The sequence below is a fragment of the Clupea harengus genome, chromosome 23, assembly GCF_900700415.2.
Source record: "Clupea harengus chromosome 23, Ch_v2.0.2, whole genome shotgun sequence".
Taxonomy (NCBI): Eukaryota; Metazoa; Chordata; class Actinopteri; order Clupeiformes; family Clupeidae; genus Clupea; species Clupea harengus.
The window spans coordinates 17,718,205-17,730,314 of record NC_045174.1 but is presented as its reverse complement, the minus strand read 5'-3'; the positions used below and the strand labels follow the sequence as shown (position 1 = coordinate 17,730,314).

Genomic DNA, 12,110 nt, shown 5'->3' with positions numbered 1-12,110 from the left:
ATATCTGGGAAGTTTGATTTGCTCTATGTCTAGGTTATATGACCCCGCTAGATTATTTCTGCAACAGCAGGCTTTCACTTTAGTGGGTGAGGCAGTAGTTAGATCTGATCAGACCACTAATCTATAGCTGAGGACATTTATTGTAAATGAGAGATTTGACCAGACCCAGTGTCAGCTTCCATCTGGGAACCTTGATATGTTATCTTAATATATAACCTTAATAACTTAAACCTTCATAACCTGAGTGTTCAGTCAGTCAAGGCCTCAGTCCTTACTGTTGCTCTGGAGCTTCAGTACAGTAACCACGTGTGTGTGTGTGTGTGTGTGTGTGTGTGTGTGTGTGTGTGTGTGTGTGTGTGTGTGTGTGTGTGTCTTTCTCTCTAGCCATGTCCCGGCGAAGTATGAGATTACTGACGAGCGATTATTATCGCACCGACGGTGAAATGAACGAGCGCAGCAGCTCTCACCAGGTGTCTTACCGAGAGACCCCTGTCAGGTGTGTGTACATGTGTGTATGTATAATCACAGTGTAGGGTATGTGTGTGTGTGTTTCTTAACGTGTATGCCTGTATGATGTCAGCTAACCAACTCCTTACATCTAAAACACACACACACACACACACACACATACAGGGTGTTTAAGAGGAGGACCGGCTCTTGGAGTCAGAATCTGTCCCGTACCGGGTCACAGGTGACCACCCCTCCCTCTCCCGTACCGCATCTCACGCGGCAGCACCCTGCCTCTCCTTCAGCTCTCTGACCACCGATGCGTCTTTGAGAGGTGACACACACACACACACACACACACCACACACACACACACACACACACACACCACACACTATCCAGAGAGAGCTTCTTCTCTGCTGCTATTCAAACCCTCCACTAACAATATGTATCTATTCTGCCCCGCCTCCAGGTGTGGCTTCTGCCCTGAAGGCGGCCACTCAGAGCCAGAGCTGCCATGTTGGCCCCGCCTCCTGCTTCAGTGTGCCCTCTGTGTCTTGCTCCTCCCCCTACGGCAGCTGCAGTTCTGGGCGCCCCCTGCTGGACCAGGCGTGTATCACCTCTGGATACTCCTCAGAGGAGTGCGAGGCCGTCCTGGCCCCCACCTTGAGGAAGAGGAGCAGGCTTCTGAGCAGGAGCCAGCGCACCAGTGAGTGTGTGTGTTGTGAGTGTGTGTCTGTGTGTGTGGGTGTGTGAGTGCAATCATATATCTAAGCATTCATCCACTCTCTTAATTTCAGGTTCCTCTGGGATGTTCTCTGGTGATGCTGAGTCTGTGGAGACAAGCCTCACACAAGGTAGTTCATCTCAAATAGACAAAACTTTACCATAACAACACGCAGCATGACAACAGTCACCATAACAACACTCTCTATGACAACACATACCATAGTATCATCTCTCTACGATATCACCATCTATCCACCATAATAACACGCAGTAAGATCACACCACTTCCCGTCCTCTAACTGTGTGTGTGTGTGTGTGTGTGTGTGTGTGTTGTGTGTGTTTGTGCGTGTCTGTTGTCTCAGTACTGTTCGCTGGTCTCTTCCTGCTCTGCTGCAGCCTTTTTGGCCTCCTCAGGGACGCGCTGCTTCTCAGCAGGTATGGCCCTTCATCACACACCCAAACACAAGTCCATGTTTATATGATACACTGTTTAATCTGCTGTTCGTGTATGAATGTTTATAAAACATGCTGTTTAATCCGCTGTGTAAGTATGAATGTTTATAAGACACACTGTTTAATCTGCTGTACATATAAGAATGTTTATAAGACACACTGTTCAATCTGCTGTGCATATATGAATGTTTATAACACGCTGTTTAATCTGAATGTTCATAGGACATGCTGTCTGCTCAGTCTGGTATGGCAGTCCCCTGAGACTTGCTATTTAAACTGCTGGATGAATGCATGTTGTGAATCTAAAAGACCCTCCTCCTTTGTCCATTCTGTTCTAGTCGTACCCAGCACTTGAGGAAGCCTGCACTGACTGTTTTGACTTTGACTCTGTTTGCTACTGGTGAGTCCCTGATTATGCAGAGAGCATCTATAGTTTTACCAGCAGTTTGGGTCTGTGTCTGAAGAGATATACTATAAAATGCTACCAAATTCATCTTGGGGACCAGTCTATACCGATACAGTATAACCCCCCTAGTTAGCCTGTGGATGTGCCTCGAGTTGTTGGCTAACAATAATGTGTGTGTGTGTCTGTATGTGTGTGTGTGTGTGTGCAGGTTTCTGGTATTGGTACCCTGCTCTCACCTCTCTCCTGATGGTTGCTGAACCTGCCTGGCCTGGATACAGCACATCTACCCTTGGCATGAACACGGTAGGTCTGTCAGCAGAAACAACCACAGCAGATAACAGCTGACTGGACCACATGTGGTCCTGATGCGGGCCAGATCTGAGCCATAGTCAGCCAGAGTCTGCTGGTACCGTTGTGAGGAGAAGATGTAAACACTGCTGATTGTGTTTTTGCTGCAGGACCCAAGGATTGTGACGGATTTCAACGTCTTCCGTAAGGAAGTCCTGGACCGCATCAACCAAGGAGAGGCCAAATGGAAGGAAAGCTGGACTAGAGAGCTGGATGGTGTTAAGGTGTGTGTGTTTGTGTGTAAGAGAGAGAGAAGGTGAATCTAAATTGTCAGGTTAAAGTAGGAATGAAATGGATAGGTGTCTGATCCAAACACACACAAGAGCGTTACATTGTGCCTCCTAATCTTCCTCATGCAGCGAGAGATCGGCCTTCTGAAGAAGGATGGAGAGAGACACAGGCACATGTCTGAGGTGAGGTTCTCTGCCAAACAAAACAACAAATTCTTAGTTTGGAAACGGAAATGGAGTAATGTGAAGAGTTAAGGATTATCAATGAACGAATCTCTCTTTGTCTTCTCAGATCATGAGAGCGGAAATTACTAACTTCAAGGATGTGGCAAAAAAGTGAGTTTGTCATCACAATTGCCCATGGATCTCTCTCTCTCTGTGTGTGTGTGTGAAACTATGTGTGAGGAATTTGTCAGCTTGTGTAATAGGTGAACATTATGATCATGTATGATTTATATTTATGACTCAAAGCATTTCCTTTCTGGCTGTGTGCGTCATGTCTTCCATTTTGAATCATCTGAAATACTGCTGGTCTATGCCCTGACCTCATGACCTTGTCTCCTCAGTAATGACTTTGACCGCCAGACTTGGGTGACTGAAAAGGTCACTGATGCAGACAAACAGGTAGCTAAACTCAAGGACAGTGTGTCACACCTCAGAACTGCCCATCACAACCTCGAACAACGTGTGGATGCACAAGAAAACACCAATGCTCAGGTACTTCATCACTTACTCACTCACACACAGAGCAAACACACTCACTCACACACACACACCACACACACACACACACCACACACACACACACACACACACACACACACACACACACACACACACACACACACACACACACACAAATAGTTAGGATGTCTTTAATTGTAAGTATGGTTAAAGGAAAACATCAGTAATAACAATCATGTAATAACTCCTCCCCTTCCCGTTCTAACTAGCTGAAAAAGGAGCTCACTGATTGGCTGAAGCGAGAGCTCCAAGCAGTTCCTGGACAGGATGCAGGAAGCGTTGTTTTGCGTCCTGAACTGCAGGGGGAGCTGGAGGCTCTGGAGAAGAAGCTGCTCCAGCGTCTGGCTGAAGAGGTGCACAAGGATCGTGGCAACATGTGGAGGACTGTGGGAGAGAGCCTGCAGAATGAAGGACTAGGCGCCATAACGGTCAAGGTGAGCGGCCATTTTCAGAAGGTCTTCTGAGAAATGAAAGGTTATTAACTAAAGCAGTAACAGTAACAGCTAACAGACTCAAACATGTGGGTTATTTATCATGTGTGTGTTGGTGTGTAACAGCATGTCCATGAGATTGTTCAGAGGGCATTGAGTCTTTATAGAGCAGATGGAACTGGCATGGCTGACTATGCTCTGGAGTCATTGGGTGAGGATCCCCATACTGTGTGTGTGTGTGTGTGTGTGTGTGTGTGTGTGTCTGTGTATATATTTATCTGTGTCTGAATAAATGTTATCACGTGTGTATCCATTTATGTTTCCATGTGTTTATACAAGTCTCTCTCTCTGTATGTGTGTGTGTGTGTGTGTGTGTGTGTGTATGTCTGTGTAGGTGCTACTGTGATTGGTTCACGGAGTTCTGAAACATACCGCACCAGGTCTCCATGTGTCAGCCTGTTTGGGGTGCCACTGTGGTATGCTTCAGAGTGTCCACGCACTGTTATACAGGTAACACACCTATTTATGAACACACACACACACACACACACACACACACACTTATGTGCACACAGTTAACATACTCTGGCATGTGTGTGTGTGTCAGCCTGAGATGCACCCTGGGAAGTGCTGGGCGTTTAGTGGCAGTCAGGGTTTCCTCACCATCGCCCTGTCCCTCCCTGTGCGCGTCACACACGTCACCTTGGAGCACATCCCCAAGAGCCTCTCCCCCACTGGACGCATTGACAGCGCCCCCCGAGAGTTCGCAGTTTATGTGAGTCTCAGACACCCCTTTACCAACACACTAAGACAACAGATTGGTTAAAGACACGGATGGATGCCCTTAAACAACATGATCAAAAGCATTATATGACTTTCTGAAGAGTGATTTGTGCATTGTGTAAAGTGTGTGTGTGTGTGTGTGTGTGTGTGTTTGCATCCATCTCCTCCTCCAGGGCCTGAGTGGGTTTGATGAGCAGGAGGAAGGGAAGTTCCTGGGTAGATTCACATACAACTCTGATGGCGAGCCCATCCAGACCTTTGAGCTACCGGTGAGACATCATCAGAAGCCTTTAAACTTTATTCCATCTTCATGCCTTAAAGCAACCGTCTCACCAACACAACTCTTTACCCTTTACCTTCCCTCTCTCTCCACCTCCCTCTTCTTCACCAACAAAACTCTTTCCACTCTTACCCTAATCCATCTTTTTTGGCTCGCCTCTCTCTGTGTCTCCCACCCTCTCCCTCTCACCCTCTCTCTCTCTCTCTCTCTCTCTCTCTCTTTCTCTATCTCTCTGTCCTCCTCTTTTAGGACTCTGTGAAGGATGTGTATCGTGCGGTGCAGTTAAGGGTTCTCAGTAACTGGGGTAACCTTGAGTACTCCTGTGTCTACAGATTCAGGGTTCACGGCCAGCCACTGCCCCACTGAGAGAGCCACACACCCCACAACCTCACCAAAGACTATTTGTATTACCCTACTACTTTATTTCCCTAGATAATACATCTCTGCTTTCAAGCTCAAACTAGTATGTTTCAAGTGTTTATTTTGTTGAATTTCTATTAAGTTTTGCTTCTGTTGCTGTTATTGTAATAATAATAATAATAATAATTTATTTTATTTGTCACTGCTGTCCTGTTTTGGGTATGTAAAAAACAGACACTGGAGAGGAATGAGGAAAATGCTTTAATTTAGCTTACAATGCTTAACTTTGGATAATGCCATTTGGATATTTGGATAATGCCAACTAATTTATCACTAAGGTTTTACTTCACCATTATCATGTCTTATCAATAGATACTATTCAGCCTTCAGTCACCTGGGGGGTATTCGTCGTAGCTCGCTAAGCGGTTTAGCGAGCTAATTTTCAGGCTAAGATAAAAAACGCCCCTCTTTTTGGTTCGTGCAAGCAACTTGGCGATCGCCAAGATCTATTATTCCATCAGCCGACAAGGAATAATTAATTTACAAGACCTTCTCGAGTCATTTAATGCACAAAGCACTCATAATTATATGAGTGTTATTAGTACACCATAGCATATCATTATTGTAGAAAATGATTAAGGTGGACTCATGATAAGAATAGAGAGAAATACAGACAATTTATTTTCACTGCTTCAATTTATTGCAATTGTTATTAATACATTTAGTCATTTAACAGACGCTTTTATTCAAAGCGACTTACAAGGAAATGTAAAACTACAACAAGGAAAGAAGTGAGGGGATTCAAACTAGCAACCTTGCAGGTACGAACCGGTGGCGGTATCCTTTGTACCAGTTCATACTTGCTACCAGGTATTCATACATAGATATCACCCTATAAACATTCCAAAACACCTTGCTTTTACAGCGGTGGCTGTGTTGAATTTTGCCGCGATTATGGTCTTGTATTCTTCATAAGCGTTCATGTTCATCTCCTGCTCGCCAGCGTAGAAAAAAGAGCCCTTTTCTTTGAGTTTAGAACCATTATACCGTTAGAAAATCATGGTTTTGGTGATCGACCTTTCCTGCCTTTTGAAGTAGGACGTGCACGCGCAAATGCCATGATAAGTTTAGCCTGGTTGAAATTAACCACATGATTTGGATTCGGATCAGCCGTTAACGAACCGATATTTGCTGTTCTCAATCAGCTCGCTAATCTTAACGGGCTAAAAGGCCAATTGATTAACTTAGCTTCAACCCTACGACGAACGGGCCCCTGATGAGATAAAAATAATAACTTTGCTATCTTCATCAGCACAACCAAGTGTGTTTTGTTCTAGAGCTGTGTGTCTAAATGGACACTGATGTTTCACAGGGTCTTCCATCACACTTAGACAGACCTTCATAAAACATCTAAATGAGTACCTAGAAAAAGCGCTATATAAAATTAAAGTATTATTGTTATTATTATTATTATTATTGAATGTTTGCAAACCCTCATCTTTGTGATTCTGGTCCCTTATCCATTGTCCCTAATTCAAATTCATGAAACTATGCAAATTCATGAAACTATGCATTGATGTTCAGTGGTGTCTGGTTGATGCTGTGACTGGTTGGATGTTATTTCAATGTCCTCATACCCTCTTCGGATGACCTGTCATGTGTTGAGCAAGCCTCAGCATGCAGGAGAATTGGACCAGCTCTCATCATGGCTGCCATTTAGACACTCCTGGGTCATGTCACTCAGTTAGGAACATTCCTCAGCAAAGAAGACCTTCCGAATGGGGCCTTGGAGACGTCAGTAGGCGTCAGTTATGCTAGTGACATGTCCTCACCACTTTTTCTGATCACCAATTTCGTCCCTACCACTTTTGACAACTGAACAAAAGTCTCACCACAATGAATAGCTTCTCAAGGTAAAAGGATTATCATTAAACTTTGGTTTGTTGTTCACTGACTAAGTGTGCATAGCAAGCTAGTTACAGCTGTGTTTGCTGTACATATGCACCAGTTGAGTTATTTTATTGCTAGGTGCATAGATGTCTGTGGCCATCATGAAATAAGAGACTTCACTGTAAAGTGCGCAGGACTTAATGTTTGGCCACCATCCGTAGACATAAACTTTGGCAAAGTAAACAAATGTGTGTTTTTAATGTGATACTCGCTATGCGATTTCATGATGAGTAATATATCCATAGTAGGCCCTAATATTATTATTGTGCACAGTCCCGCACTGGACTCGAACCCACACCATCGCATATCAGAGGTGCGTGCTAATAATTACATCAATTCCCTGTTTCTCACTTGACACTAGCACCACTCAGATGTCCCACTTCTCCAGAAGAAGTGACTACTTTTGCAAGGTAGTCTGTAAAACACATATTAGCCAGAATAATCATTTCTACCATTTCACCAGCAGGGGGCAAACTGCCTCCACTGCCCCGTTGTGCTCAACGGAAGTGGAAGTAGTCGTGCAGCTCCACTCTCAGCAAACTCTGTTCGCCATAACAGTTGGCTTAGTTAGTCCCCTTCCCATAATTTAGCCTAGTATTCGACTATGACGCTTTTATCCAATGTTACAGAGCAAATATAGCATTTTCCTCAGCAGGGCTGCAACTCCCCCTTCCTATGGAACTCACCGAACGCGGAACTTGGTGTGTGCGGCTGTCGTCTTGTTCTCGCTCCGTTCAAACACCATCAGGTGGGCAAACAAGTTCGGTACCCGTATCCTTTGATTTGACTTGGTGTAATAACAGATATACAAAAAGTCGGATTTGGTGTAATGACATGATGTAACTCCGGCCAGGCTAATCTCTATCTAGCTATCTACTAATTCATAATTTCTATAGTCGGCACAGCCGATATTATTTTTATACTTCATAAAATGATATGTGGGTTTTTAGTGGACTATGTAATCCATTAGGCTACCCCAACATGCTGACACAAGCACTGCTGAATGTTCATCAGACAGCCGTTAGAATCTCCACCCTAATTTGAGCTCCACCTTTAAAGTCATTGGATTTGTTTAAAAATATGAAACTCAGTTCACTTAGACAATGATACTTCATTCACAGGTGTGTCCAGACATAACCTCTGCTGTGACAGGGGAGACTGGGGCAGGAAAGTCCTCCTTCGTTAATGCCATCAGAGGTCTTCAAGATACTGATGAAGGAGCTGCACCCACTGGAGTCACAGAAACCACCACGGTACTTCTGAACTAACTTTCCCTGAGTACTATCAGCATTAGTTTGGACAAAAGCTGAAGACTTTGACTGTTAATTTAACCACACTTTCATTCTTTTGCCAAGTTAAAATGATGTTATGGACTGAATTAACCTGAACTTCTGTAAACATGGATCACACTAGTGTGTGTAAATAGTCAGTATGAAAATATGAATTCATTTGGAAGTCATGGTTCAAAAAGTTCCAAAACTAAAAAGAAAAACGATTTCAAAAGATAAAAAAACAACACAAACAGTGTTCATGCTATATTTCAATATACACATTTAGTTTAGCTGCAGAACCAAGATGTACCTACTCCGCTCAAAAGCTAATTTCCCTAAAATCATTTTTTAATCATTTTTTGAATTGTAATTATGATAACCTGAGTCATTGACTCATTGAATGCACATTTCAGATTTTGTCAACATTTGCAAAAACAGAACATTATGTAATATAAGATGTTACACTTTCCTTTTAGATCATGGCTGATCAACAGGATGAACTCCGTGCTTTACTAAATGATTCTGGTGAACCGACCTTGGAGAGGGCCATTGCCAAAGCCAGAGAGATGGTGGATAGGTTAGATAATGTCACTCTCAACATTGCTGTGACAGGGGAGACTGGGGCAGGAAAGTCCTCCTTCGTTAATGCCATCAGAGGTCTTCAAGATACTGCTGAAGGAGCTGCACCCACTGGAGTCACAGAAACCACCATGGAGCCCACCATGTACCCCCACCCAACCCTGCCCAATGTGAACTTATGGGACCTGCCAGGCATAGGGAGCCCAACATTCAAAGCACAAACCTACATGAACGATGTCAAATACCAAAACTATGACTTCTTTATCATAGTAAGTGCATCCAGATTCAAGGACACTGACATCATGTTGGCAAAAGAAATCAAGAAAAATAAGAAGAATTTCTACTTTGTTCGCACAAAGACTGACTTTGATGTATCACGAGAAGAGAAAAGGGGAGTAACAGAGAGGGCAACACTTCAGAACATATGGAAGAACTGTGTGGATAATCTCAGAACGCTGGGACCCCCTCCTGTCTTCCTCATTACATCAGATAATCTGGAAAGGTTTGACTTCCCGAAACTGGTAAAAATTCTGGAGAGGGACCTTCTAGAGGAGAAGAGAAATGCTCTGGTTTTGAGTTTGCCTGTTTATTCCAAGCAGTTTCTTGAGCAGAAATATAGTTTATTCAAGAAAGCAGCATGGGCTGTGGCCATCGCAGCAGGTGCCATAGCGGCAGCCCCAGTACCAGGTCTCTCACTAGCATGTGATGTTGCCATGGTAGTATCTTTCCTAACCAAATGCTACAATTCGTTTGGTCTAAATCATAGATTCCTTGAAAGATTGCCACAGAGAGTAAAGAAGCCAATACTGGCAATGGTTAGAGAATCAGAACTTGTCATGGCGATTGCTGAAGAATCATCGGTTGCAACAAAAGTGTCAGCAAGGCTTGGGGCAGCACGGGTTATGGAGGCACTGTTCAGACTTGTTCCTAGTGCTAGAAACACAGCAACAGCTGGGGTATCTCTTGCTAACACACTATATATGCTCCTAGAAGGGGTGAAGGAACTGTATAGTGTAGCCAAAAGGGTGAATGAAATGGCAGAACTAATGCAGAGTAAAGCAAACCTGTGACCCAGGCTTAATGGGTGGGAATGCTTACCATGTTTAAGATCCATGATATGTGAATCAAGAACTATGTTTTACAACAATATTAGGAATTAATTTAAGTTTCCTTTGTAAACAAGATATTGATGTGTATCAGGATGAGTGGGTGGATAATCAAATGCCTTTCATATGTAAATGATGTGCACATTGTGAATTCATCTGAATCAAGGACTAATTCATTTGTTTTGTCTTGAGTTGTCTTTTTCAGATCTGATTATTTTTTTAAATCAAATTCTAGTAATGTTCTAACCAGGATCTATATAAGAGCCTTTCAATCAACTTCTGCACAATCTGAGAAACTATTTAAAAATACTTTCCTTTTCTTTGGCCATGAGCCTTTTTTGTATTCACTGGGTATCCTTTTAATGTTGCTGTTTTTGATTACTGTCAAACAATCAGGACAACTCTGGGATCATTAGCATGCAGGAATCAGTAAATATGTGTAGTGTTAGTGTTGTAGTGTTAAAGTATACTGTGTGATGAACTGTTTAGTGTAGCCAAAGGCCTGGTTTGTGTTGAAGAGTGGGGATGTCTGCTACGGACATGGCCAGAGTGAGGCCCATATTCAGACCAAGAGTTTCACGCCCAAGGCCTTGCATTTATGCTGTTGTCTGTAATGACCTTTTCCAGCAAACCATTTTTGGTATTGTACATAGTAACACTGGACATGTGAAAGATGCTTTGTCTATATGCAACACCACAGTGTATTAGAAAAAAATGGAATAAAAATATATTTGAAAAAGTACTGGATTGCTGTGTTTTTATATCGTAGTCGACTGTAACAGGTTTTGTGCACATTGCTGGTATTATAGCACCATCTACAGTGTAGTTCATGCCAATGTGGTTAGCGCCCCTAGAGGTGTTGGATAAACTGTAGAGTGTAGCCAAAAGCCTGGTGCAAATGGCATTACTAAGAGTAAGGCAGTCAGTTCATGTGATTCAGATCTAATGTTATAAAATGCTTTGTTAGGTTTAGATTTAAATCTTCATATCTAATTTAGATATAGATTACATTAAGGTTTTTAGATATCTTCCATTGTGTGTGAATGCTGTGATGTGTCCACACCTCCAAGACTGGAAATGAACAGAAACCTTCTGCTGCTTGATGGGGGGGATCATCAGATATTGTTTTATATGCAACTGATGAAGGAGAGAATTCTGGGCCCTTCAACTGTGCCATCTTCCGCAATTCTGTCCACTAAATGAGAAAATTAAGCTTTCTAAAGGGCCATTTAAGAAATGCCTTAATAGCCTACTCATTTTCTATTGGTTTAAAATAAATTATAGAGTCTTGATTATAATCCACTGTACTTTTAGACTTCTGGAAACTGCCACAGGCCCGACTCAGTTTCCTCATTAGGGCAACCTACGACACTCTGCCCTCCCCCAGAAACCTCCAACAGTGGCTGGGCACAGAGCAGGCCTGTGATATCCGTGGGACCACCAATGCTTCCCTACAACACACTCTGTCAGGATGCAAGACCGCGCTATGCCAGGGCAGGTACGAATGGCGGCACGATCAGGTGCTGAAGAAACTGGCAGAGGTGGTGGAGAGGAAAAGGCAAGAGGTGAGCCATGGGAGCCAGCCGGGGAGCCAGCAGTGGACCCAGCTCCTTAGGGAAGGGGAAGCGGGGGACACTGTCAGCAGGAGATCAGCACTGTTAAGTTAAAATGAACTGCGTGCTGGTTTACAGAGAAATCAGAGTAATCGGACCGCCACACGTAGCACTTGGTTTGATACAGTTGAGTTTACTGGTTTTAAGATTGGACAAGATTCAGCCGGAGATGCCGAGCTCACAATAGCTCTGTCACCCCCGGCTGGAGAACGCGTTCTGAATTTTACATGTGATAACAATGGTTTATAAGTCCAGTCTTCACTGATGGTACTTCCTGGGCCCCACACGTATACGCCTCTCTGTGACTTGCATGTTTCAGTCGTAATTTCGGGCCTGACAATTACGTTTCTGTGAATCTCCACTCCCTGGTACAGATAGTC

The 12,110-nt window shown here is 43.5% G+C and overlaps 1 protein-coding gene and 1 long non-coding RNA gene across 2 annotated transcripts; both read left to right on the top strand.

Annotated features, from left to right (window-relative positions):
* Positions 1 to 1,542: 1,542 nt before the first annotated feature.
* LOC116218709 lies at positions 1,543 to 2,653 on the top strand. The gene is made up of 4 exons (XR_004162984.1): positions 1,543 to 1,611; positions 1,968 to 2,029; positions 2,244 to 2,338; positions 2,494 to 2,653. It is a non-coding gene; the product is annotated as an uncharacterized LOC116218709 (long non-coding RNA).
* Positions 2,654 to 7,650: 4,997 nt separating this feature from the next.
* Positions 7,651 to 11,057, top strand: LOC105894083 (interferon-inducible GTPase 5-like). The gene is made up of 3 exons (XM_031561263.2): positions 7,651 to 7,909; positions 8,283 to 8,414; positions 8,909 to 11,057. The coding sequence occupies exon 3, from the start codon at positions 8,912 to 8,914 to the stop codon at positions 10,079 to 10,081; it is 1,170 nt and encodes a 389-aa protein (XP_031417123.1). The 5' UTR covers positions 7,651 to 7,909; positions 8,283 to 8,414; positions 8,909 to 8,911; the 3' UTR covers positions 10,082 to 11,057.
* The last annotated feature ends 1,053 nt before the right edge of the window (positions 11,058 to 12,110 follow it).

Coding starts and splice junctions, on each gene's coding strand:
- LOC105894083 (XM_031561263.2), top strand. CDS start 8,912: ATGGCTGATCAACAGGATGAACTCCGTGCTTTACTAAATGATTCTGGT.